Here is a 21,582-nt window from a genome sequence, read left to right as displayed (position 1 = left end):
AACTGTGATTTGCTTCCTGACAGATTAGTGCAAAATGTAGACTGCGGATTAACAATCAAACGAACCCAGAATGTTTATTAGGACGAGGGGGATGAGGGAGTGCGCTTGTTTCCATGCACCTGTACTCCCCGCAGGCCCGGGCGGGTACAAAAAAAAAAAAAGAGGCTTGAAGAGAGAAATGGGTGAAGTTTATGAGAAGTCATGGCTTACTGGGATTTGGAGATTCTGCAACGTGTCCATGTCTTTATTCTTCACTCTTGCTACATATGTGCAGGTGATGTAAAGGGATATTCCACAGAATTCACTCATGTATCTGTCTTAATCCGTCACATAACCTGACACAATGTATTGTTTTGCACCGCAGATTAATGATCCAGACGCAGGGCTGTGGATGGTAAGTTTATTACTATCATACTCATTATATTTTATATTTCTGATGTCATATTTACACCAGGTTCCTGCCCTCTGTTGCAGGTCGGTTATGGAGTTCCTGCACTTCTGTGTGCACTTCTGAGCTTGAAACCACACGTGACAGGTAGACAGATGAGATTGTGTTTGTAGTGTTCATCTTTGAATGATCACGTGTTTAATATTAAAGCATGAAAACCTTACAGACACAAGTTTTAAAGCAGGATCATTGAGTTTCCTGGGACAGTTTGCATGTTCCTGTATCCATGCTTTAATTTGCAGCTCCCCCTAGTGGCTCATCGTGTCATTACAGCTCATACCAGTGACAGAAAACTGGAGCAGATATTTGGAGCACATTTGATCTTATTGCATGTTTTGTGTGTTTGTGTGTTTTTCTCCAGAGACTTTGGCCTGGAGGCGTGTCGCAGATCTGCATGTGATGATCTCCAGCGCTGTTGTGTTCATGTTGGGGTGGAGAGTTCACAAGGAGAGGTTAACTGAGATCTTCCAGCAGGAGGAGGGCAGGTAAAGTGTTAGACCAGTTCCCTTGAACAGGTGTGGGGTCTGCAACTGTGTAATGAATAACTGAATGACTTTGACATGCATTTTTACAACCAATCAATCAATCAACCAACCAATCAATCAATCAATCAATCAATCAATCAATCAATCAATCAATCAAGCTATCAAGCTTTATTGATATTGCACCTTTCATACAAATGAAATGCAATTCAAAGTGCCAGAAATCGATTAAAAACAAGGAAAAGAATCTGAAATAAAATAATGGCAAAACATTTTACAGAAAAAAAATGGATTTTAAAATAGAGACTAATGCACACCAACAACATTAAAATAATGTGTAATTGAAATAAGTTAAAATTAACATTAAGGATATAAGTAATTCAAATAAATACATTATATTAAATACTATATATTAAATACTTTTGGTGTTAGTTAAAAACTTTTGGATAATATGAGATTTTTAACATTTACATGTAGTGTTACTGATTGTGTCTTGACTGTTTATGTAGCTGCTGTGAAAGTGTAATTTTCTGTCTTTGTTCTGTTTTATTTATTTGCTTTATTTTTTGCACCGTATGTAAAACGACGTTGAGTACCCAGAAAAGCGCTATACAAATCCTAGAATTTATTATTATTATTATTATTATTATTATGAAGAATTTAGAGAGGCACCCTACTGCAGGCAAGATGGTGCCGCCACAACATCCACACCGGAAGTCCATACCGGAAGTCCATACCGGAAGTGATTCTTTAACCCCCTCTCTACCCAATGCCGGATGCTTCGAACTGGAAGTTTCTTCTTCGTGTAGCGTATTGATTGCATTAGTCTGTCGCTGCTAAATCAATTAGCAGAAAGCTAGCGATAAAACAGCCTTCTCGAGACACGACACTCCAATAATTAAAGTGAACACACATGCACACTGCTCCTTCCATTGTGTGTGCGTGTGCTTGCGTATTGAAATGTATATTTATTCCTTTCTTCCAGATGCATCCGTCGATTATTGAAGGAGACCAGGGGTTGGAGTACACAAGTGTAACACAACATAAAATAACATATGACCCAGACAAAACAAGAGAGGCATATGCAGATGTCATCACGGCAGCATCATAATCAGCTTTAAGTATTTCAACACACACTCGGAACAAAAGGCTGTGCATGGCTGAGACGTTAACACTATAACTTAGTGATTCGTGCAGGCTTCTAAGTAACTTGAATTCTCAACAGCCTATACACTTTTGGAGTCAATCAACTAGTCAATAATACTGATACGATTAAAATGTAAGTGCAAAAAAGTTCATAGAATTACGCGTAAACCTACGTGTTTTTGAAGGCTTTTATTTTGCGTTCACGTTCCTGTTTTTCAAGGCTTTTATTTTTTTGAAGGCTTTTATTTTGTAACTTCCGGTATGGACTTCCGGTGTGGATGTTATTGCAACGTTTTTAGCTTTGTAACTTCCGGTGTGGACTTCCGGTGTGGACTTCCGGTGTGGACTTCCGGTGTGGACTTCCGGTGTGGACTTCCGGTGTGGACTTCCGGTGTGGACTTCCGGTGTGGACTTCCGGTGTGGACTTCCGGTGTGGACTTCCGGTGTGGACTTCCGGTGTGGACGTTGTGGCGGCGCCATCTTGCCTGCAGTAGGGTACTCTTGGGAATTTATGTAAGGATTAATGAGGAATTTGTCTCAAGATGCTAAACAATGTGTAAACCGACCTTCTGCAGCCATATAATCCCTCCCGCAACCTCCGCTCCACCAACGCCAACCTCCTCACCCCTCTCACCAAACCCAAGCACCGAACCTGGGGGGACAGGGCCTTCTCTGTCGCTGCCCCCACCCTCTGGAACTCTCTCCCCCAACACCTCAGATTCTCTCCCTCACTCACCAAATTCAAATCCGGACTCAAAACAGACCTTTTTACAAAGGCTTTCAAACTAGAATTGATTGATTTTTTTCTTGTTTTGTTTTATTTTGCTGCCATGCTCTTCTTTGCTTTTTTTTTTTGCTCTGTTTTCCTTTGCTTTTCTTTTTTTTTTTTTTTTTTCAAAGATCTTTTTATTTAGATTTTGACACATTACAAAAAAAAGATCAGTGCAAACAATTCAAGAAAGTGACGTTTTTGTATAAGAAACATATTAAGTAAATGAATAAAAAAAAATTAAAAAAGCCAATATGTGATAGTAACTTAAAATAAAAGATTGACAAGTACTCAAACAGGAAAATAAAGAATAGTGAAATTACAATACGATGAGTAGGTGAATATCAAAAAATAATAATAATAATTAAAAAAGATAAAAGAGCAATAAGTATAGAAAAAAAAACAAAAAAAAAAAATATATACATCCATATATATCCAGATACACCCATATACATACATACATACATACATACATATACATACAAATACATACATAGATACATCTTTGCTTTTCTATTGTATAATTTTATTTTCCTGTAAAGCGCTTGGAGAATCTTTTAAAGCGCTTTTATAACTAAAATGTATTATTATTATTATTATTATTATTATTATTATTATTATTATTATTAATAAATATGTTTGGATATTTTTATTCTTTCATCATTAATTATTTGTATCCCTTCTTTTCCTTTTCTTGATCAGAATTTCCTTTAATTTTTAGGATTTTAATTCTCATTTTAATAGATATAACAGTTAAAACATGATAAAGTGAGACGTTTTATGACAGTGTAGTATTTAAATGAGTAGTTAAAGTAATAATGTTCACTTTATATCCATTTCTTCTCCTGCAGGGAATTCTCTGGTCTCATGTTGACGCTTGTTTGGCTTCTCCTGTGTCGTCACTCTGGAAGGTAAAATTAAGATTCTCACAGCTTTCATTTTAAAACATGTCACAGAAGAAACTGTTCTCATTCGCAATGATTATTATATATTTACCTACATTTTTATTGCACTCTTCTGACAGGGCTCCAGTGGGCATGCTCAGAGTCTCCACAGCTGCAGCCATCACAGTGTTCCCCTTTGTGGCCTGGCTTTATTACTACATCAACAAAGAGCTCAGCATGAACTGGCCTTCACATTGTAAAACTGCTATATAGACATCAACCAATCACATTTATATATTGGTATATTATTTTGTCTTTCTGAATGGGAATCATGGACCAAGAATGCTGCTTAAATTACCTCTGAAGTATTATATATATAACATTTTGATAAATGGTGCTAATAAATGTTTTAATTTGAAAGAAAAGCTTTAAGAGTTTAACGTTATTTTTAAGTTTATAATACTTATAATGGAGCTGCACGGTGGTGCAGTGGGTAGCGCTGTTGCCTCACAGCTAGAAGGTTCCTGGTTCAAATCCCTGGCCGGGCAGGTGCCTTTCTGTGTGGAGTTTGCATGTTCTCCCCGTGCATGCGTGGGTTCTCTCCGGGTACTCCGGCTTCCTCCCACATTCCAAAAACATGCTCAGGTTGATTGATCCCTCTAAAATTGCCCGTGGGTGTGAGTGTGTGCATGAATGGTTGTCTGTCTGTCTGTGTTAGCCCTGTGATAGGTTGGCGACCTGTCCAGGGTGTACCCTGCCTTCCGCCCGAAGCCAGCTGGGATAGGCTCCAGGCCCCCGTGACCCCTAACGGGATAAGCGGTCAAGATAATGAATGGATACTTATAATGCTCTTGTGATGCATGATAAGTATGATCCTTCCTTTATTAAGTAATCTATAAAAAGAAATGTGCACGGTGTATAGTTTTTTCATTCTGTGTTACTGTTGAAATGATGGCGGCCTCCATGGAAGGGGTCCCCCTCCATATGTGAATATAAAAGGGCTCATTCTGAGTTAACAAATACAAAACCCTTTTTAAATAAGGTGATTACACCATAGACTGTATAAAATATGGATGCAGGATCCGTGACATCACCCATCTGTTGCTGAAGAGCTGTTTTGAAGCCAATCATCGGTGGGAGCCATATTGCTGCTGTATAGTGAGTGTGAAGTAAAGAGGCAGGCCTAGCCAACAGCTACAGTGTTCCCGCCTGTCAATCAAGAAATGAGCTATCCAGACTATACTCATTTTTTTTGTACCAGGCTGTAAACATGTTTATTTCTGCTGTAAAGATCGGCTGTTTTGAATTGGTGTGTATGTGGTTTCCGGTACTTCCAGAGCCAGCCTCAAGTGGATCATCGATGAACTGCAGTTTTTAACACCTCTGCATTGGCCTCATATTATTAGACCAGAGTATGCCGCTTGGTCAAAATATTAAAAGAAGAAGGTATAAAATAAAATATAAATAGGAATAAAGTAAAATAAAATTTAATAAAAATTAAATTAAAATAAAGTATATACAGAAGTGCAGAATAGTTAGAATGACCTATGTACAAATTATTAAGTATTAGGAAGTAAAATGTAATTAAATATTTTTAATCTTCTGTGAAACTGAAAAAAAGTAAGCACAATATCCACAAAACATTTAGCATAAAAATAAAATAATTCAAGTTCACGTTAGTGTTTGGATAGTTCTATATATTTGCGACCGCTAGGTGGCAGCAGAGAGCCGGAAGGGACAAAAGAAGAAGATGTAACTACGTCATTTCCGGTGTTTGATAACGGCTGATAACACTGACCTGAGATCAGTGTTCTCGGTGTTGTTTGATGTATTCAGAGTGAGTCTGAGTCTGAAGAACTGACTCCAGACCAGCACTTTCGATGCCGTACTTCCATCACGTTTTATAAAGTTGGACCCGCTTCCTCGTTGGAGCAGCGGGGCTGTCAAGGTCCAAACATGGCTCTCAGTGTTCTGTATCACAGCCTGGTCTGCAGGTCTTTCCACAGTAAGGTTCAGATATTACAGAGATGTTCTCAGGCGGTCAGACTCTCACACAGTGGTACATGGAGGGAAACCGGCCTGACGCACAGACTGTCCCCGCAGAGACTTCACTGCTGCACGGTAGGTCACAGCTTCACATTTTCACATCAGCGTTATGGACCAAACTTCATTTAAAAACATGATGAATAAAGGTTTTTATATTTAGAGGATGAGGGACTAATACACTTTGGTTATAGCTGCCTGTGAGGTTCATTAAAACAACTGTCATATAACTATAGTGTGTAAATGTACGGAAGCCCTAAAAGGACATTATTCAATACATTTGATTTTCTGTTTTCTCAAGGTAACAAGTTAATTTTGTCATTATCTCAAGATCTCAACTTATTTTTGTTGTGATAGTGGGATAATATGATTATTTTACACTATGGAAGCCCTAAAAGGACATTATTAAATACGTTTGCTTTTTTTTCTGGGGGTTTATTCTTAGCTTATTATCTCAACTCAACTTTTTTTATTTATTTAGCACCTTTCATACATATAAACATGCAGCCCAAACTGCTTCACAGAATAACAGAGAGACAGAAAACAACAGCAATGGTCAAATTATAAAAGGCATGATTATAAATAAAATTACTTAAAAATAAAAGAAAATCAATTAAGTAAAATTAATAAAATAAATAAAAGTGGAAAGAAAAGTAAACAAGATCAGATGAATACACGAATTTAATAGATGAATGAATAATTAGATTTTTATAAATAAATCAATATTTTTTATAAATAAGATAAATACGTGTTAAAGCAATGATTCAAATAATTAGAATAATACTAATGCAGTCCAGGGCTAAAAATAAATTACTCCAAATTAAAAGCTAGATTAAAAAGGTAAGTCTGATGATAGGATGATAGCAAAGCTATCTTCCTAAAAAAAGCTATATAGTCATGTCATTTTAGAATTGAGTTCATTCAAAGCTGTATCATTTCTCTGTCACGTCAGAAAGCTATTGATGTATTACATAAAACATTGCATACAGGTTCTTATAAACATGACCGTATTGACTCTGACATCCAAAGCTCTTTATAAATGAAAAAACACCTTCAGGTATAACACAGAGCGTTTACAGCTGCAGCAACTCCTCAAATTGGCAAATATTTAAATGGAGTTTTGCACAGTGCATGCTGTCTTTCAATGTCATCACAAAGACCTGCCTGGAATTGACTAGGACTCTTAATAATTTAGGGGACATCTCTTATTACCATGGCTATCCCTCCATCATGCAACCACACCTTGAATTAGCAAATCCTGGGATGGAGTTTGGCCTCTATGTTCTTTGGTTTCATTCCTAATTATTCCTTGTAGTATTTAGAGAAACACTTCAAAACTTAAAGGTGACATATCATGCAAAATTTTAATGGTTCTTTACCTGAAATCTGTGTCCCTGTCTACAAACCCCCCGAGAATGAAAAAAATCCAGACAATATCAAAACAAGGAAGCTGCATATCTTCAGTCCAGAGTAGTGAACAAATATAGTCCTCTTTTATTCCAAGTTCAATGAATGAGGAAACGGACATAACTTGGAAAATAATACAGTCATGAAATTATAAACTGGGCTCCATCGCCCTGCTCTCTTAAAATAGTGCAAATAAAAACAAGAAAGATTCTTCAAATTTGATGTATTAAAGGTGACATATCATGCAAAATGGACTTTTTAATGGTTCTCTCCCTGAAATATGTGTCCCTGTCTACAGACCCCCCAACAATGAAAAGAATCCATTCTGCCCCTGTTCTGATTTCTCCACCTTTCTGTAAATGTGTGCTGAAACCAGCCGTTTCAGACTTCCGTGTTTTTGTTACGTCACAACAATATCCGGTCTGTAACAGGAAGTCAGAGCTCGGAGCTTGTTCAGCCCATAGACTGTATAAAATACAACTCAACCCCTCCTCCGTTTTTCATTCCCTGCACACATGTGTGCTAACAAGGAGCTTAGGAGGGAGGCATGCTAGTTGTAGGCTGTCTTAATAAACACAAAGGTCGGTTTTACTCCCCACGTCTGCAGATTTGAAGATCTAGTGGATGATTTTTATTTGTCATGGATAAGTGCTAGCGCTAATTAGCATAGCCACATAGCTACATGTTCATAGCTGTAGCTGTAGCTGTGTACCAAGACACGTCGACATACTGACCAATAAAACAACAAGAAACACTAAATCTGTGACAAATCCTTCAGAAAAGGTCCTGCTGCCTTTCTGGCAGAGGTCGGTTTTACTCCCCACGTCTGCAGATTTGAAGATCTAGTGGATGATTTTTATTTATCATGGATAAGTGCTAGCGCTAGTTAGCATAGCCACATAGCTACATGTTCGTAGCTGTGTACCAAGACACACGTCTACATATTGATAAATAAAGCAACAAGAAACACTAAATCGGTGACCAATCGTTCAGAAAGGTCCTGCTGCAGGCGCCTCTCCGTCAGGATCAGATTCAGAGGGTTGAAGTAACGCGATCTCTGAGCAGCCGTGTATATTCAGCCAACATGTAAACATTAGATCAACGTGCTGGAGAGCCGAGGCACATCCACTTCCTGAGGGGGCGTGGTCAGAGAGAAAACAGACTGTTCTGAGGAGGAATGAAGAAGAGGGTTTTTCAGGCATGCCAAAATCTGATTTCAAAGTGTTTTTTTGAGCATAAACTTTAAAGACATGTTTTGGGGACCTCTTAGACCAATATATATTGATGAAAAAAGCGTGATATGTCCCCTTTAAGGGACATGTCAAATTACACTGCCTATACTTCCATTATACAACAATCCCTTCAATTTGGTCATATCTGAATGGAGTTTGGTAATAAATCCTGGATGTCAGACCACAAACCACACTGTTACATTAGCGTCTGCTTATTCAGTTAATTTAATGAAGCTTTTTGTGACAACAGAGTACGAAAGAAAACTATTAAAATATGACATGATATGTTTATGTTTGTTTATTTGCACAATTAAAAGAAAATACATACAAAAAAAAATAGCAAAGATAAATAATATACTGTGCAGGAAGAGGCAGAAAACTCAGAGAGCACCCAAATAGTGTTCTAATATCAAAAATGAATTAAAAAAATACTAAATTGACACGTATAAAGACAATAGGTGATACTAAAAACAAAATAACATAAGAATATACAAAATTAACAATTAATATAAATACAGTTTTTACATCAACAGAATTCAAAAGTACTAAATATGATGTGCATGGACACCTACTCTATGAGTATGTAAATGTCATGTGTTTTGCACCAAACCTTAAATCTTCAAATAATTGAATGGAGTTTGGCAGAACTCCTATAGGACTTTCAGTGTCTCTAAAACCCTTCATACCGAAGACACCATACCCTCACACCTCGCCCCTCCCATCGTCACACAACACAATCTCATACTGGTAAATATTTGAATGAAGTTTGGCGTCATGCCTGGGCGTCTAAAGGTGTTGAAACTTCTCATGATCGTGATAAGAGGTTCATAATCTAACCACATTTCTTGTCCCTGGGTTTTACACATCACAGGGGAGTGTGAGTTTCTGGCACACCTGCAGACTGAGTCAACATCTGTATCGCCACTCCACAAGATCAGTCTCCTCGATACCACCTCCGCCTTCATCGCAGGATAAGAAGAAGACTGGGGTAGGTGTCAAGAAGTTTAATGGAATATTAAATTATTTACATCAAAGTCTGTTTAAACCAAGACTGCTGTCATACTGGCTCATACAAAGACTGTATAGCAGGGTTTTATTTTGAAATTCCAAAGGTATAATGATCTGTAATATCTAAATTGCTAATAAGAATCTCTTTTTAAACGAGCCTCATCTCATCATCTGGTTGTTAGAGTTGAAATGTAAAGATCTTACCGTGATGTTTTTCCCTCTTTAAAGCCTGTAACGTGGAAATCTTTAGCCATCACATTTGTGATCGGAGGCTCTCTGCTCGGAGGGATGAAGTATTTCAAGAAAGAAAAGGAAGAACGTAAGCATCATACTTTATTATCATCTATTTTAAAGGTGACATATCACGCTTGTTTTCATCAACATATATTGGTCTAAGAGGTCCCCAAAACATGTCTTTAAAGTTTATGCCCAAAAAAACACTTTGAAATCAGATTTTGGTCTGCCTGTAAACCCCTCTTCTTCAGCCCTGCTCAGAACAGGCTGTTTTCTGTGTCTGTGCCTTTAAATGAGAATGAGCTCTCTGACCACGCCCCCTCAGGAAGTGGATGTGGCCTCGACTCTCCAGCTTGTTGATCTAATGTTTACATGTTGGCTGAATATACACGGCTGCTCACAGACCCGCGTTACTTCAACCCTCTGAATCTGATCCAGAATCTGATCCTGACGGAGAGGCGCCTGCAGCAGGACCTTTCTGAACCATTGGTCACAGATTTAGTGTTTCTTGTTGTTTTATTTGTCAGCATGTAGACGTGTGTCTTGGTACACAGCTACCAACATGTAGCTATGTGGCTATGCTAACTAGCGCTAGCACTTTTACATGAAAGCTAAAAATCATCCACTAGATCTTCAAATCTGCAGACGTGGGGAGTAAAACCGACCTCTGCCAGAAAGGCAGCGGGACCTTTCTGAAGGATTGGTCACAGATTCTGTGTTTCTTGTTGTTTTATTTGTTAGTATGCAGACCATAGACTGTATAAATATGGACGTAGTATCCGTGACGTCACCCATCTGTTCCTGAGAGCTGTTTTGAAGCAAATCGACAGCGGGAGCCATATTGGTAATGCGAAACTCAACTAGGCAGAGTGTGACGTAGTGTGAGCCTCTTAGCCAATGGCTGTGTGTTCCTGACCGGGAGTCACGTCAGTCATGTCCTTATTTGGGCAAAACTCGTAATCTTAATATCTTCTTAACCGTCACGTTAGAAAAAAATTCACCCCCCGTACAGTGTGTGCCATTAGAGAGATTAGCTTTGTAGGGCCAAGCCGTTTTTTGAACCAGGCTGTAAACATGTTTATTAATGCTGCAAAGATCGGCTTTTTCCCATTCATATCTATGTGGTTTCCGGTGTTTCTGCAGCCAGCCTCTAGAGGATTCTCGATGTATTGCAGTTTATATCACTTCCGCATTGGCTTCATCGTTTGAGACCGGAGGTTGCCGCTTGATGCAGACGTGTGTCTTGGTACACAGCTACCAACATGTAGCTATGTGGCTATGCTAACTAGCGCTAGCACTTTTCCATGACAAATAAAAATCATCCACTAGATCTTCAAATCTGCAGACGTGGGGAGTAAAACCGACCTTTGTGTTTATTAAGACAGCCTACAACTAGCATGCCTCCCTCCTAAGCTCCTTGTTAGCACACATGTGTGCAGGGAATGAAAAACAGGAGGAGGGGTTGAGTTGTATTTTATACAGTCTATGGGCTGAACAAGCTCCGAGCTCTGACTTCCTGTTACAGACCGGATGGCGTTGTGACGTATGAAAAACACTGAAAACTGAAACGGCTGGTTTCAGCACACATTTACAGAAAGGTGGAGAAATCAGAACAGGGGCAGAATGGATTCTTTTCATTCTCAGAGGGGTTTGTAGACAGGGACACATATTTCAGGTAGAGAACCATTAAAAAGTCCATTCTGCATGATATGTCACCTTTAACATGAATGCATATTTTAGTTTTAATGGAATCAACCTGAACTTCTTCTCTTCACAGTGATTGAAAAAGAAAGAACGAAATCGATCGGCAAACCGGCGCTGGGCGGTCCGTTCTCGCTCGTCGATCACAACAACAAACCGGCGAAGAGCGAGGACTTTTTCGGTCAGTGGGTCCTGATCTACTTCGGGTTCACTCACTGCCCCGACATCTGCCCTGACGAGATCGAGAAAATGATCGAGGTGGTCGATGAAATAGGTACAACAACAAAAAAGCTGTTTCCACCTGAAAGAGAAAATAAGTGTCTTCTGTTCTTATTTGTTTCAAAATGTGATTATTTGTTTTTTTTGGTTCACAGATAAAATAAATTCTCTTCCAAACCTGACGCCGATCCTCATCACCATCGATCCTGACAGAGACACACCTGAGGCTATGAATGCATACGTGAAAGGTAAAAATAACAACATGACCGCATCACGTCTGCACACACTTCTTTTTGTGTCTTTACAAAAAAAGAATGTAGATTCAATTTCATCCCAACCTCTAACTTCCAAAAATGTAGGAATTTCTGCACTCATACATTTAACAACGCACTTATTGATTTGAAGATGTGCATTGTATTTTCCCACCTTGATATCCGACTGAGTATTTCCCTTTCTGTTAAAAAATATATGAAAAAACAGAAAATCTGGATACATGAGAATTAAAAATGACAAACCATTTTTTTCGTTAAAGACTTAAAAAAAAAAAATATTAATATCTCACTGTTCATAAAAAAGTTTCTGTAATCTGCGTCGTTGGATTTATAAACTACAGTACAATGAAATACGTTTCTTAACACCATGTATTTCATCACAGCTATCTGTTATTAACACATTTAAAGACATTTTTCAGCTCAAATTATTTTATTTTATTTATTTTATTTATTGATTTATTTCATTTTATTTATTTTATTTATTTTATTTATTTTATTTATTTTATTTATTTTATTTATTTTATTTATTTATTTAATTTGATATTTATTTAATCTTTATTTTATTTTATTTGATCTTTATTTTATTTCATTTGATCTTTATTTTATTTATTTCATTTGATCTTTATTTTATTTATTTTTTATCTTTATTTTATTTCATTTGATCTTCATTTTATTTATTTCATTTGATCTTTATTTTATTTATTTTATTTATTTTTGATCTTTATTTTATTTCATTTGATCTTTATTTTATTTATTTTATTTGATCTTTATTTTATTTATTTTTTATCTTTATTTTATTTCATTTGATCTTTATTTTATTTATTTGATTTTTATTTTATTTTATTTATTTTATTTATTTTTTATCTTTATTTTATTTCATTTGATCTTTATTTTATTTATTTTATTTGATCTTTATTTTATTTATTTTTTATCTTTATTTTATTTCATTTGATCTTTATTTTATTTATTTTATTTATTTTTTATCTTTATTTTATTTCATTTGATCTTTATTTTATTTATTTTATTTGATCTTTATTTTATTTATTTTTTATCTTTATTTTATTTCATTTGATTTTTATTTTATTTATTTTATTTATTTTTTATCTTTATTTTATTTCATTTGATCTTTATTTTATTTATTTTATTTATTTTATTTATTTTATTTATTTTATTTATTTTATTTGGTCTTTATTTTATTTATTTTATTTATTTTATTTATTTTATTTATTTTATTTATTTTATTTTATTTTATATTATTTTATTCGTATTTCTATTTCATTTTATTCCTTCTTCTATTAATATTTTGACTTTCTTTCATACTGTTTTATAAGAGCTCTGTAATGACTGAATTTCCCAGGATAAATAAAGTATTTCTGATTCTGATAAACTATGTTGTTGTTTTTTCTCAACCAGATTTTTCACCAAAGCTAATTGGCCTGACGGGAACAACACCTCAGGTGGAGCAGGTCTCCAGAGCCTACAGAGTCTATTACAGCCAGGGACCAAAGGATGAAGACAACGACTACATCGTGAGTTGAAACCAAGCGGCAACCTGACTGCAGAAAAAACAGAAACCACACACACCAATTCAAAAAAGACCATCTTTACAGCAGAAATAAACATGCGGCATCCTTGTGTATGAGACAGAGCGGATCCAGTGGAAGTTAACACATTGACTAGGAGAGAAACTTATCAACTCTGGTGCCAAAATGGACCAGACGAAGATCCAGTGGAATTTGGCCTTTGGAGTGCACTTTTGCAGCCCCACTTCCAAATTTGTCCACACTTGGCCCAAATATCCAAGAAAACAACTGCAAGATAAAAAAACCAGAGCCACAAACTAACGGGGGACATCAAGTGGGCCTTATGCCTCCTTCTATAAACAGTCAGTGGATTGAAACACTGAAATAAAATGTTCATGAGGTTGCCCCTGTATCCATTTGTTAATCTCAGGTAGCTTAAATCCTCGTGTTTCATGGACACCAGTGGAGTCGCCCCCTGCTGGCCACTACAGAGAATGCATGTTTAAGGCACTTCTGCATTTCTTTTACTTTTAACACCAGAGGCTATCTCTACTCCTTATATTCAGTCTAGAATCTATGCATTGATGGCCACACTTAAAATAATTCACAGATTCAAAACGCCTCACTCTGTTCTCCTCTCATCGCCTGTAGGTCGATCACACCATCATCATGTACCTGGTGGGACCCGACGGAGAGTTCTTGGAGTATTTTGGACAGAACAAAAAAAGTGTGGAGATCATCAACTCGATAGCATCCTACATGAGGAAGTTCAAGAAGGCCAAGTGAGCGTTCGCGGCTCGCTAAGAGCTAATCATGGACCGACTGACTCATCCTGTCCTCCCTCGGGTGTTTGATTGGGGTCACTACTACAATCACTACCTGTATTTATTTCCAAGGTGTCTGCAGTGACGTTCTTTTCCCATGAGTGTTGTAAAAGAAGAAGAAAGATGATTATTCTCCATTATTACCCATAATGCATTTCACACCCTAGAACTGACAAACAAATGACACACATCAATCAGCTCCTCTGAGTTCACCATCTTTGATTTCTGATTGAAGGAGACACCTGAAGATAAAAGTTGTAAATTAAGTGATTTTGTGATTAAAAAATAAAAAATAAAATTCCAACTTTTCTTTTTAAAGTGTTGAAAAAGCAGACTATTGTTTCTTTTAATAACAAAATGATGTATATCTGGAAAAAATACTGTTTTAATGAGGACAGAATTATAAGATGTACTGCTCTACTGGACGCCCCACTTCCTATGTCCCAGTTCTTGTTTCATTGAGAGTGACGTGGATCTGTGTGTACGAATACAAATCCAGTTTACCAGCCACATAAAAGCAAAAAGTAGGTGATGCCTCACTTTGTTAAAGCTGGGGTTGGTGTTCAGATTTAGATACACTTTTTGTCATACTTGTTAAAATGATCTTTATGTCCTGATGGTAATCAATACATGATGTGTTCCTAAAAAAGAGTGGAAAAAACTGCTATCTACAGCCGGAGTAAACCTGGGAAAACACCAACCAATCACTGTTTTTTGGCTCCCCAAATTTTAAACCAATCAAATCCCATCCAGCCGTTCTGCCCTCCTCCTGCGCGTACATTTCCCCGGCGTGCACTCCTCCGAGTCCCCGGCTGTTTCCGAAACGGCCTGCTACATACTACTTACTAATAGAGTAGGCAGTAGGTAATGCCTACTACATACTGCGTTTGAATTTAGTCTGTAGTATGACTGTTCTGTCCGATCTGTCATGCAGCATGCTGAGCCAGACTTCGCTGGATTTCCGGTTTCGGAAAGCGGAAGTAAACAACGGCGAAGCCGATAAACAAAATGCTTATTTAGCATCCATTTATGATTTAAAAAGTTAGGAAGTGGTTTATATGGAATTTGATAACTTTCACAGCACCCAAAAACGGATTTCCTCCCGTCAAAAAATGAGGAAAAAGAAAAAGCAGAACGAGCGCTGTGCATTATGGGAAACAGTACGCGAGGCAGACTGGTCCGATGCATACTGAGGCTGTTTCCGAAATCGCCTACTATACTAGCAGTACGTACTGATATGTCCAAAATTCAGTATGTAGTAAGTAGTATGTGAACAAGAGCAAAATCTGCAGTAAGCCAAAACTCCCCGGATGTCTACTGATTTGGGAAAATATCTCAGTATGCATCAGACCAGTCTTCCTCGCATACTGTTTCCCATAATGCACAGCGCTCGTTCTGCTTTTTCTTTTTCCTCATTTTTTGACGGGAGGAAATCCGTTTTTGGGTGCTGTGAAAGTTATCAAATTACATATAAACCACTTCCTAACTTTTTAAATCATAAATGGATGCTAAATAAGCTTTTTATTTCTCGGCTTCGCCGTTGTTTACTTCCGCTTTCCGAAACCGGAAATCCAGCGAAGTCTGGCTCAGCATGCTGCATGACAGATCGAACAGAACAGTCATACTACAGACTAAATTCAAACGCAGTATGTAGTAGGCAATACCTACTGCCTACTACATTAGTAAGTAGTATGTAGCAGGCCGTTTCGGAAACAGCCTGAGATACTTTCCCGTATCAGTAGACATCCGGGGAGTTTTTGGCTTACTGCAGATTTTGCTCTTGTTCACATACTACTTACTACATACTGAATTTTGGACATATCAGTACGTACTGCTAGTATAGTAGGCGATTTCGGAAACAGCCCCCGTCTCCTGCCTCTGCTTCCCCTGCCTCTATTTCCTGCCCCTCTCGCTCGTCCTCGGGCCTGTCCCCTCTGACCCGATGAGGTGCTTTGCTCAGGACTGTAGTCCGGATCAGAGTCTAAAAAGCTCTCACCAACAAGCAGAATAATTAATGACGTTCAGTAAGTCCTACAGAAAATATATATGTACTGTAGCGTCCGTCCGGACGCTGTAGTGATGACGAGCCGATTGGTGAACACGTTGATCTTTAATAACCGGTCACTGTCGGCCGTTACCACGCCAACCAACAAAGCAACAATCAATGTTTGAATGAATGAAGAACTTCTCCTCTTGTCTCTCCTCTCTCCCGCTCACACACTCTACACCTCTCCTGATGCCTTTACTGACCGTCAACACTGTAGGAATTAAGAACATCTACACTGAACATGTTTAACAAACAGTAGAGTTGTTACAGTGTTATATATGTGTAATAACTTTTCTCCTCATATCGTGTCACCAGGACAACTGGATAATGCTAGCATGACAGTTGTGAGTGCTAACAGCAGCCATGTTTGTTTGTGTTTTTAACTTCACTATGAGAATGTTTTGCTGAGGACCGGTTTTGAATCAGTCACCATCATATGGTCGAGAATCAGCGGCGCTCGTTTATGTGAGGGGGGGGGGGGCGTGGTTTTGGAGGAGCTCCGAGGGGAGGGGGGGAGGGGTTAGACGGAGTCATGAGGAAAAGCTACATTCAAATTCATGCTAGTTTTCCGAGACTACCAACCCTAGCTTTAACTACCTGTGCCTTTGGTTTCATGGACTGAGTCTGAGGACATCTGGTGGACATGTCAGTAATGTCAGGCATGGAAAGATGACAAAGCAAGACATTTAATATTCACTTTACTATCAAACACAGACACTTTGAAAACATCCTGGAATTCAAAAATGAATATGAAAAGTCAAGATCCTGCTGCAGAAATGTACCTCCATGCCCTCTCTCTTTCCCTCCTTCATCTCTTCCATCTATTTGTACATCTGGTTTCACTCCAGTAGGGGGCAGTGTCTGCCAGGAACTGACCTGCAGACTTCTGAGCTGTGTCGCATCTCAAAGGACGATGTTGCTTTAAACTGGTTTTGTATTCAGACAATGAACTCCATTTTAAAATGGGTCATTTGTTCCTCTGAAAGGTGTGACTGAGTGAAGTGTATCAGGTATGATTCTGTGACATCCTTCACAAGCCAGCAGAGGGGAGGAGCACTTCATCCTTCAGTCTCGACCCACGTGCTGAACAGGTGACTGCAGTGCCAGTTCAGGACTACTCCAAACTGGTTTTTGGAAGAGTGAAGTGCTCAGTCCTCAGAGTTTGAATACAGTAGAGACAATTAACTGTTTGATTTTGACAGAGCTGATTGATGAAATAAGCTGATAAAGATCACATAAATGGAAGGATTGTTAAAGGTGCTCAGTTTTTGTGTGGGCTGTTCCTTTCTAGGCAAAACTAAAGAAGTTGAGCATTTTCAGCATTCACAGAGCTCTCAGTCATGTTTCCATCACCAACCAATCAAAATCAACAAGGGGCAGGACTTCTTATATCAACTATGTCAATAAATAACAATGGGGGGGTCAAACAGAGCAAAAAGTTAACCACACTGATTTTGTTGAAGTATAATTTCCAGGTCTGAAGCCACTATTAATGGTTTTTCTTTTTTTGCAAATATGAAGCATAAAGAGTTTTTTTTTACTTTATTTTTATAGAACTTTAAATTTATTGAAAACAAGTCAAAGACAAACATAATAAAAGTTGTGTACAATAACAACAGGGTTATTAGATTTTGTTGGTATTAGTTACATAAGTAAGTAAGTACATTTTATTTAGTGTAGCACCTTTCAGAGAATAAAATCACAAAGTGCTTCACAGAAAAAAATATTAAAATTAAAATGAAATCATAAAACATTAAAAGAAACAGACAATAACATAATTAAAATAGTCTGCACAAGGTGAGTCAAATGCCTGTTTAAATAAATGTGTCTTTAGAGTTTTTTAAAAGTGACAACAGAAACAGCTGAGTGAATATTCACACCACAATGTTGGTGCCACCACTTCAAAAGCACGCTCACCTTTTGTCCTGAGACAAGCTCAAGGGACAACCAGGAAGCCCTGGTCAGAAGACCTGAGTAACCTACTGGTGAGGTAGGGGTGGAGCAGGTCGGCGATATATTCAGGATCCCTGACCATGCAGAGCTCTATACACAAAAACAAGAACCTTAAAATGAATCCTAAATTTAACTGGAAGCCAATAACTAGAGGAGAGGAGCCCAGCACCGGATTAGTTTCATTTCATACAGAGTATTTTAAAACAGACTTGATGGTCACTCCTTAGGGACGCCAAAGTGCTGGGACAACTTGTGGAGACTAGCAGGGGAGAAGCGTTCTGAAATTCAGGTTGTCGGTGATGCCAGTATAAAGAAAGCCTTCAGTGGACACAGGCCCTTATTAACCCTCCTGTTCACTAGCAAGGACCACGCCACACAAGGATATAAGTTGAACATTTAATGAATTAGTTGTGCGTGGTGTGCCCAGCAGAAGGAGACTCAGGATGGGGGTTCCGTCTCAGCGTTATCCTGCCGGAGCCGATCTTGACCCAGGTTGTACCTGGAAGTAGACAAGGCATAGAAGGAGCGAGCACGAGTTGAGTAGGAGAGGACAAGGAAATAGGTTAAGTGCAGTAGAGTAAGGTGAGGGAGGGTGGGTTGAAGAATCACTGACAAGCAGTTGGAGTAGGCTGGCTACGTTTAAGAAGGCTTGTCAGGTGATTGAGGGTGTGGTTTAGGCGTGGTCCTGCTCCCGAATCTAAGTTAACACCTTAACTTCATTTATGTTTGTTTCTCAGGGACAGCAATAATGTTCCTGGGTCAACTTGACCCGGGGCATATTTAATCATCCAAAAGTGTCAGAACCCCAAAAAATCCCAATAAATATTATTTTAATCTCATTATTACCTCCATTACTAACCATTTAAATCAATATTTAGTGCATTGGTGTTCTTTAATCCTCACAGTTCATAGTTTAATGAGGATAACTCACTCATTTTTTATGAACACAGTTGCAAAGAAACATTTAGTATTTGACACTTTTGACTCCTTTTAGTCTCCACTTTGACTGCAGGGTCAAATTGACCCACAATCAGTATCTATGTAATATAAATAAACATGTGTGAAATGAGACATTTTCATTTTTAATGTTGTTTACTCTAATTAAGCCAAGCAGAAGAAGTTTCACAGCAAAAAATACTTTTAACTTTTTTTTTTTTTTAACTTTAAAAAGGGTCAATTTGACCCACATAATAACAGGATGGTTAAGACATGCAAATACTGACTTCTAATTTTGTATTTATTTTCATTTATTGATAGGACAACTAAAGAGATACAGGAACATGTGGAGTGGAGTCCGGGATGACATGCAGGACCAACCTGCGGTCTCAAAATATGAAGCCCATGCAGAAGTGTTAGAAACTGCAATTCACCAAGTGTCCACTAGAGGCTGGCTGCAGAAACACCGGGATCCACATACACACCCATTCAAAAAAAGACGATCTTTGCAAGGCAAGGCAGCTTTATTTGTATAGTGCATTTCATACACGAGGGCAACTCAATGTGCTTTACATTAAAACATTAAAAGCATTGGAAACATTCAGACAAGCATAAAAGAACACAATTAAAATGACAAATATAATAAAACAGAAAAGAAAAAATTGAATATACTAAAAATTACATTAAAATTTTAATTTAAAGTGAGTTAAAATGAGCTAAGATAGGAAGGCAGTGGAAAATAAGAAAGTCTTAGTCTTTGATTTTAAAGAGGTGAGAGTTGGAGCAGACCTGCAGCTTTCAGGGAGTGTGTTCCAGATATGTGGTGCATAATGACTAAACGCTGCTTCACCATGTTTCATTCTGACTCTCCGGACTGCAGCATTAATAAACATGTTTACAGCCTGGTTTTAAAAAACGGCTTTGGTGTAGCTGTTGGCTAGGAGGCTTCAACCCCGCCTCTTTACCTCACACTACGTTTAGTTGAGTTCAGTATTTCCAATATGGCTGCCGCCGACGATTGGCTTCAAACCAGCGCTCAGGAACACTCTCAGTATGTTAGCTTTTAGTATTGTGGACTTTACTAGGCATGCTCAAGTTAATGTGAGTACTGCAGCATCCAGCTGTTGGTAACTACCATGTTAGAAATCTGCCTGTCTGCTAATGACATTTTAAATTCTTGCAGGTAAGCATGCAAGGAGTGTTCATATTTTAAATGTAATATTAATATTAGTGTGATATCATTTAGCATACTATTATTATAGTGCACTTCAAGGCAAGGCAAGGCAAGGCAAGGCAAGGCTAGGCAAGGCTAGGCAAGGCTAGGCAAGGCTAGGCAAGGCTAGGCAAGGCTAGGCAAGGCTAGGCAAGGCTAGGCAAGGCTAGGCAAGGCTAGGCAAGGCTAGGCAAGGCTAGGCAAGGCTAGGCAAGGCTAGGCAAGGCTAGGCAAGGCTAGGCAAGGCTAGGCAAGGCTAGGCAAGGCTAGGCAAGGCTAGGCAAGGCTAGGCAAGGCTAGGCAAGGCTAGGCAAGGCTAGGCAAGGCTAGGCAAGGCTAGGCAAGGCTAGGCAAGGCTAGGCAAGGCTAGGCAAGGCTAGGCAAGGCTAGGCAAGGCTAGGCAAGGCTAGGCAAGGCTAGGCAAGGCTAGGCAAGGCTAGGCAAGGCTAGGCAAGGCTAGGCAAGGCTAGGCAAGGCTAGGCAAGGCTAGGCAAGGCTAGGCAAGGCTAGGCAAGGCTAGGCAAGGCTAGGCAAGGCTAGGCAAGGCTAGGCAAGGCTAGGCAGCTTTATTGCTTTACATTAAAACATTAAAAGCATTGGAGACATTCAGACAAGCATAAAAGAACACAATTAAAATGACAAATATGATAAAAGAAAAGAAAGGAAAATTTGAAATATATTAAAAATTACATTACAATTTTAATTTAAAGTGGGCTATAATAATCTAAGATAGGAAGGCAGTGGCAAATAAGAAAGTCTTAAAGCACTCAGCACATTACCATTTCAGCATTAAGCTCATTAAGCCCATGCATGGTAGCGTTTACCTTGTCTGTAAGACCCTGACGCCACATTCTGACTTTGATTTGGGGCTGGCAGAAACACAGGTGAGCAGGAAGGTGCACAGCCAGACATTCCTGTTAGCTGCTCCTGTCAAAGGTCAAAGAGGTTATTGCTATATGATTTTAACCTCCTTAAAATATTAAAGCCAATATTTTCTATATTTAAATAATGATTTGAAAAAGGCCTGATGGGAACAACTGAACATGTGACTTCACGTGTGTGTGTGTGTGTGTGTGTGTGTGTGTGTGTGTGTGTGTGTGTGTGTGTGTGTGTGTGTGTGATGACACACTACCTGACCTCTCAGATTTCAGTCAGGGAGGCGAAGCAAGGCGAGGCCAGAAGACACCAGACAGACAGAGCGAGAGACAGACAGGCTGAGGGAGAGAGAGAGAGAGAGAGAG

General features: G+C 38.5%; 2 protein-coding genes across 2 annotated transcripts; both read left to right on the top strand.

The window, feature by feature from the left end:
• The first annotated feature begins 98 nt into the window (after positions 1 to 98).
• tmem220 (transmembrane protein 220) lies at positions 99 to 4,154 on the top strand. Its single transcript, XM_034711350.1, has 6 exons — positions 99 to 274; positions 365 to 394; positions 475 to 535; positions 810 to 933; positions 3,697 to 3,756; positions 3,870 to 4,154. Exons 1-6 carry the CDS (start codon positions 179 to 181, stop codon positions 4,000 to 4,002), a joined length of 504 nt encoding a protein of 167 aa, XP_034567241.1. The 5' UTR covers positions 99 to 178; the 3' UTR covers positions 4,003 to 4,154.
• Positions 4,155 to 5,544: 1,390 nt separating this feature from the next.
• On the top strand, positions 5,545 to 14,510 carry LOC117832835 (protein SCO1 homolog, mitochondrial). Its single transcript, XM_034712133.1, has 7 exons — positions 5,545 to 5,850; positions 9,283 to 9,399; positions 9,648 to 9,738; positions 11,431 to 11,628; positions 11,729 to 11,821; positions 13,259 to 13,374; positions 14,020 to 14,510. The coding sequence occupies exons 1-7, from the start codon at positions 5,686 to 5,688 to the stop codon at positions 14,152 to 14,154; spliced, it is 915 nt and encodes a 304-aa protein (XP_034568024.1). The 5' UTR covers positions 5,545 to 5,685; the 3' UTR covers positions 14,155 to 14,510.
• The last annotated feature ends 7,072 nt before the right edge of the window (positions 14,511 to 21,582 follow it).

The sequence above is a fragment of the Notolabrus celidotus genome, chromosome 20 (genome assembly GCF_009762535.1).
Source record: "Notolabrus celidotus isolate fNotCel1 chromosome 20, fNotCel1.pri, whole genome shotgun sequence".
NCBI classification, from domain to species: Eukaryota; Metazoa; Chordata; class Actinopteri; order Labriformes; family Labridae; genus Notolabrus; species Notolabrus celidotus.
The sequence above is the reverse complement of the archived record's forward strand: the minus strand, read 5'-3'. Positions and strand labels throughout refer to the sequence as shown.

Bases quoted from the DNA above. Each gene is read 5' to 3' on its own strand.
- tmem220 (XM_034711350.1), top strand. From the start codon at position 179: ATGGGTGAAGTTTATGAGAAGTCATGGCTTACTGGGATTTGGAGATTC. The intron at 275-364 runs GTGATGTAAAGG...TTTGCACCGCAG, and splicing joins CTCTTGCTACATATGTGCAG to ATTAATGATCCAGACGCAGG. The intron at 3,757-3,869 runs GTAAAATTAAGA...CTCTTCTGACAG, and splicing joins CTGTGTCGTCACTCTGGAAG to GGCTCCAGTGGGCATGCTCA.
- LOC117832835 (XM_034712133.1), top strand. From the start codon at position 5,686: ATGGCTCTCAGTGTTCTGTATCACAGCCTGGTCTGCAGGTCTTTCCAC. The intron at 9,400-9,647 runs GTAGGTGTCAAG...CCCTCTTTAAAG, and splicing joins AGGATAAGAAGAAGACTGGG to CCTGTAACGTGGAAATCTTT. The intron at 9,739-11,430 runs GTAAGCATCATA...TTCTCTTCACAG, and splicing joins CAAGAAAGAAAAGGAAGAAC to TGATTGAAAAAGAAAGAACG.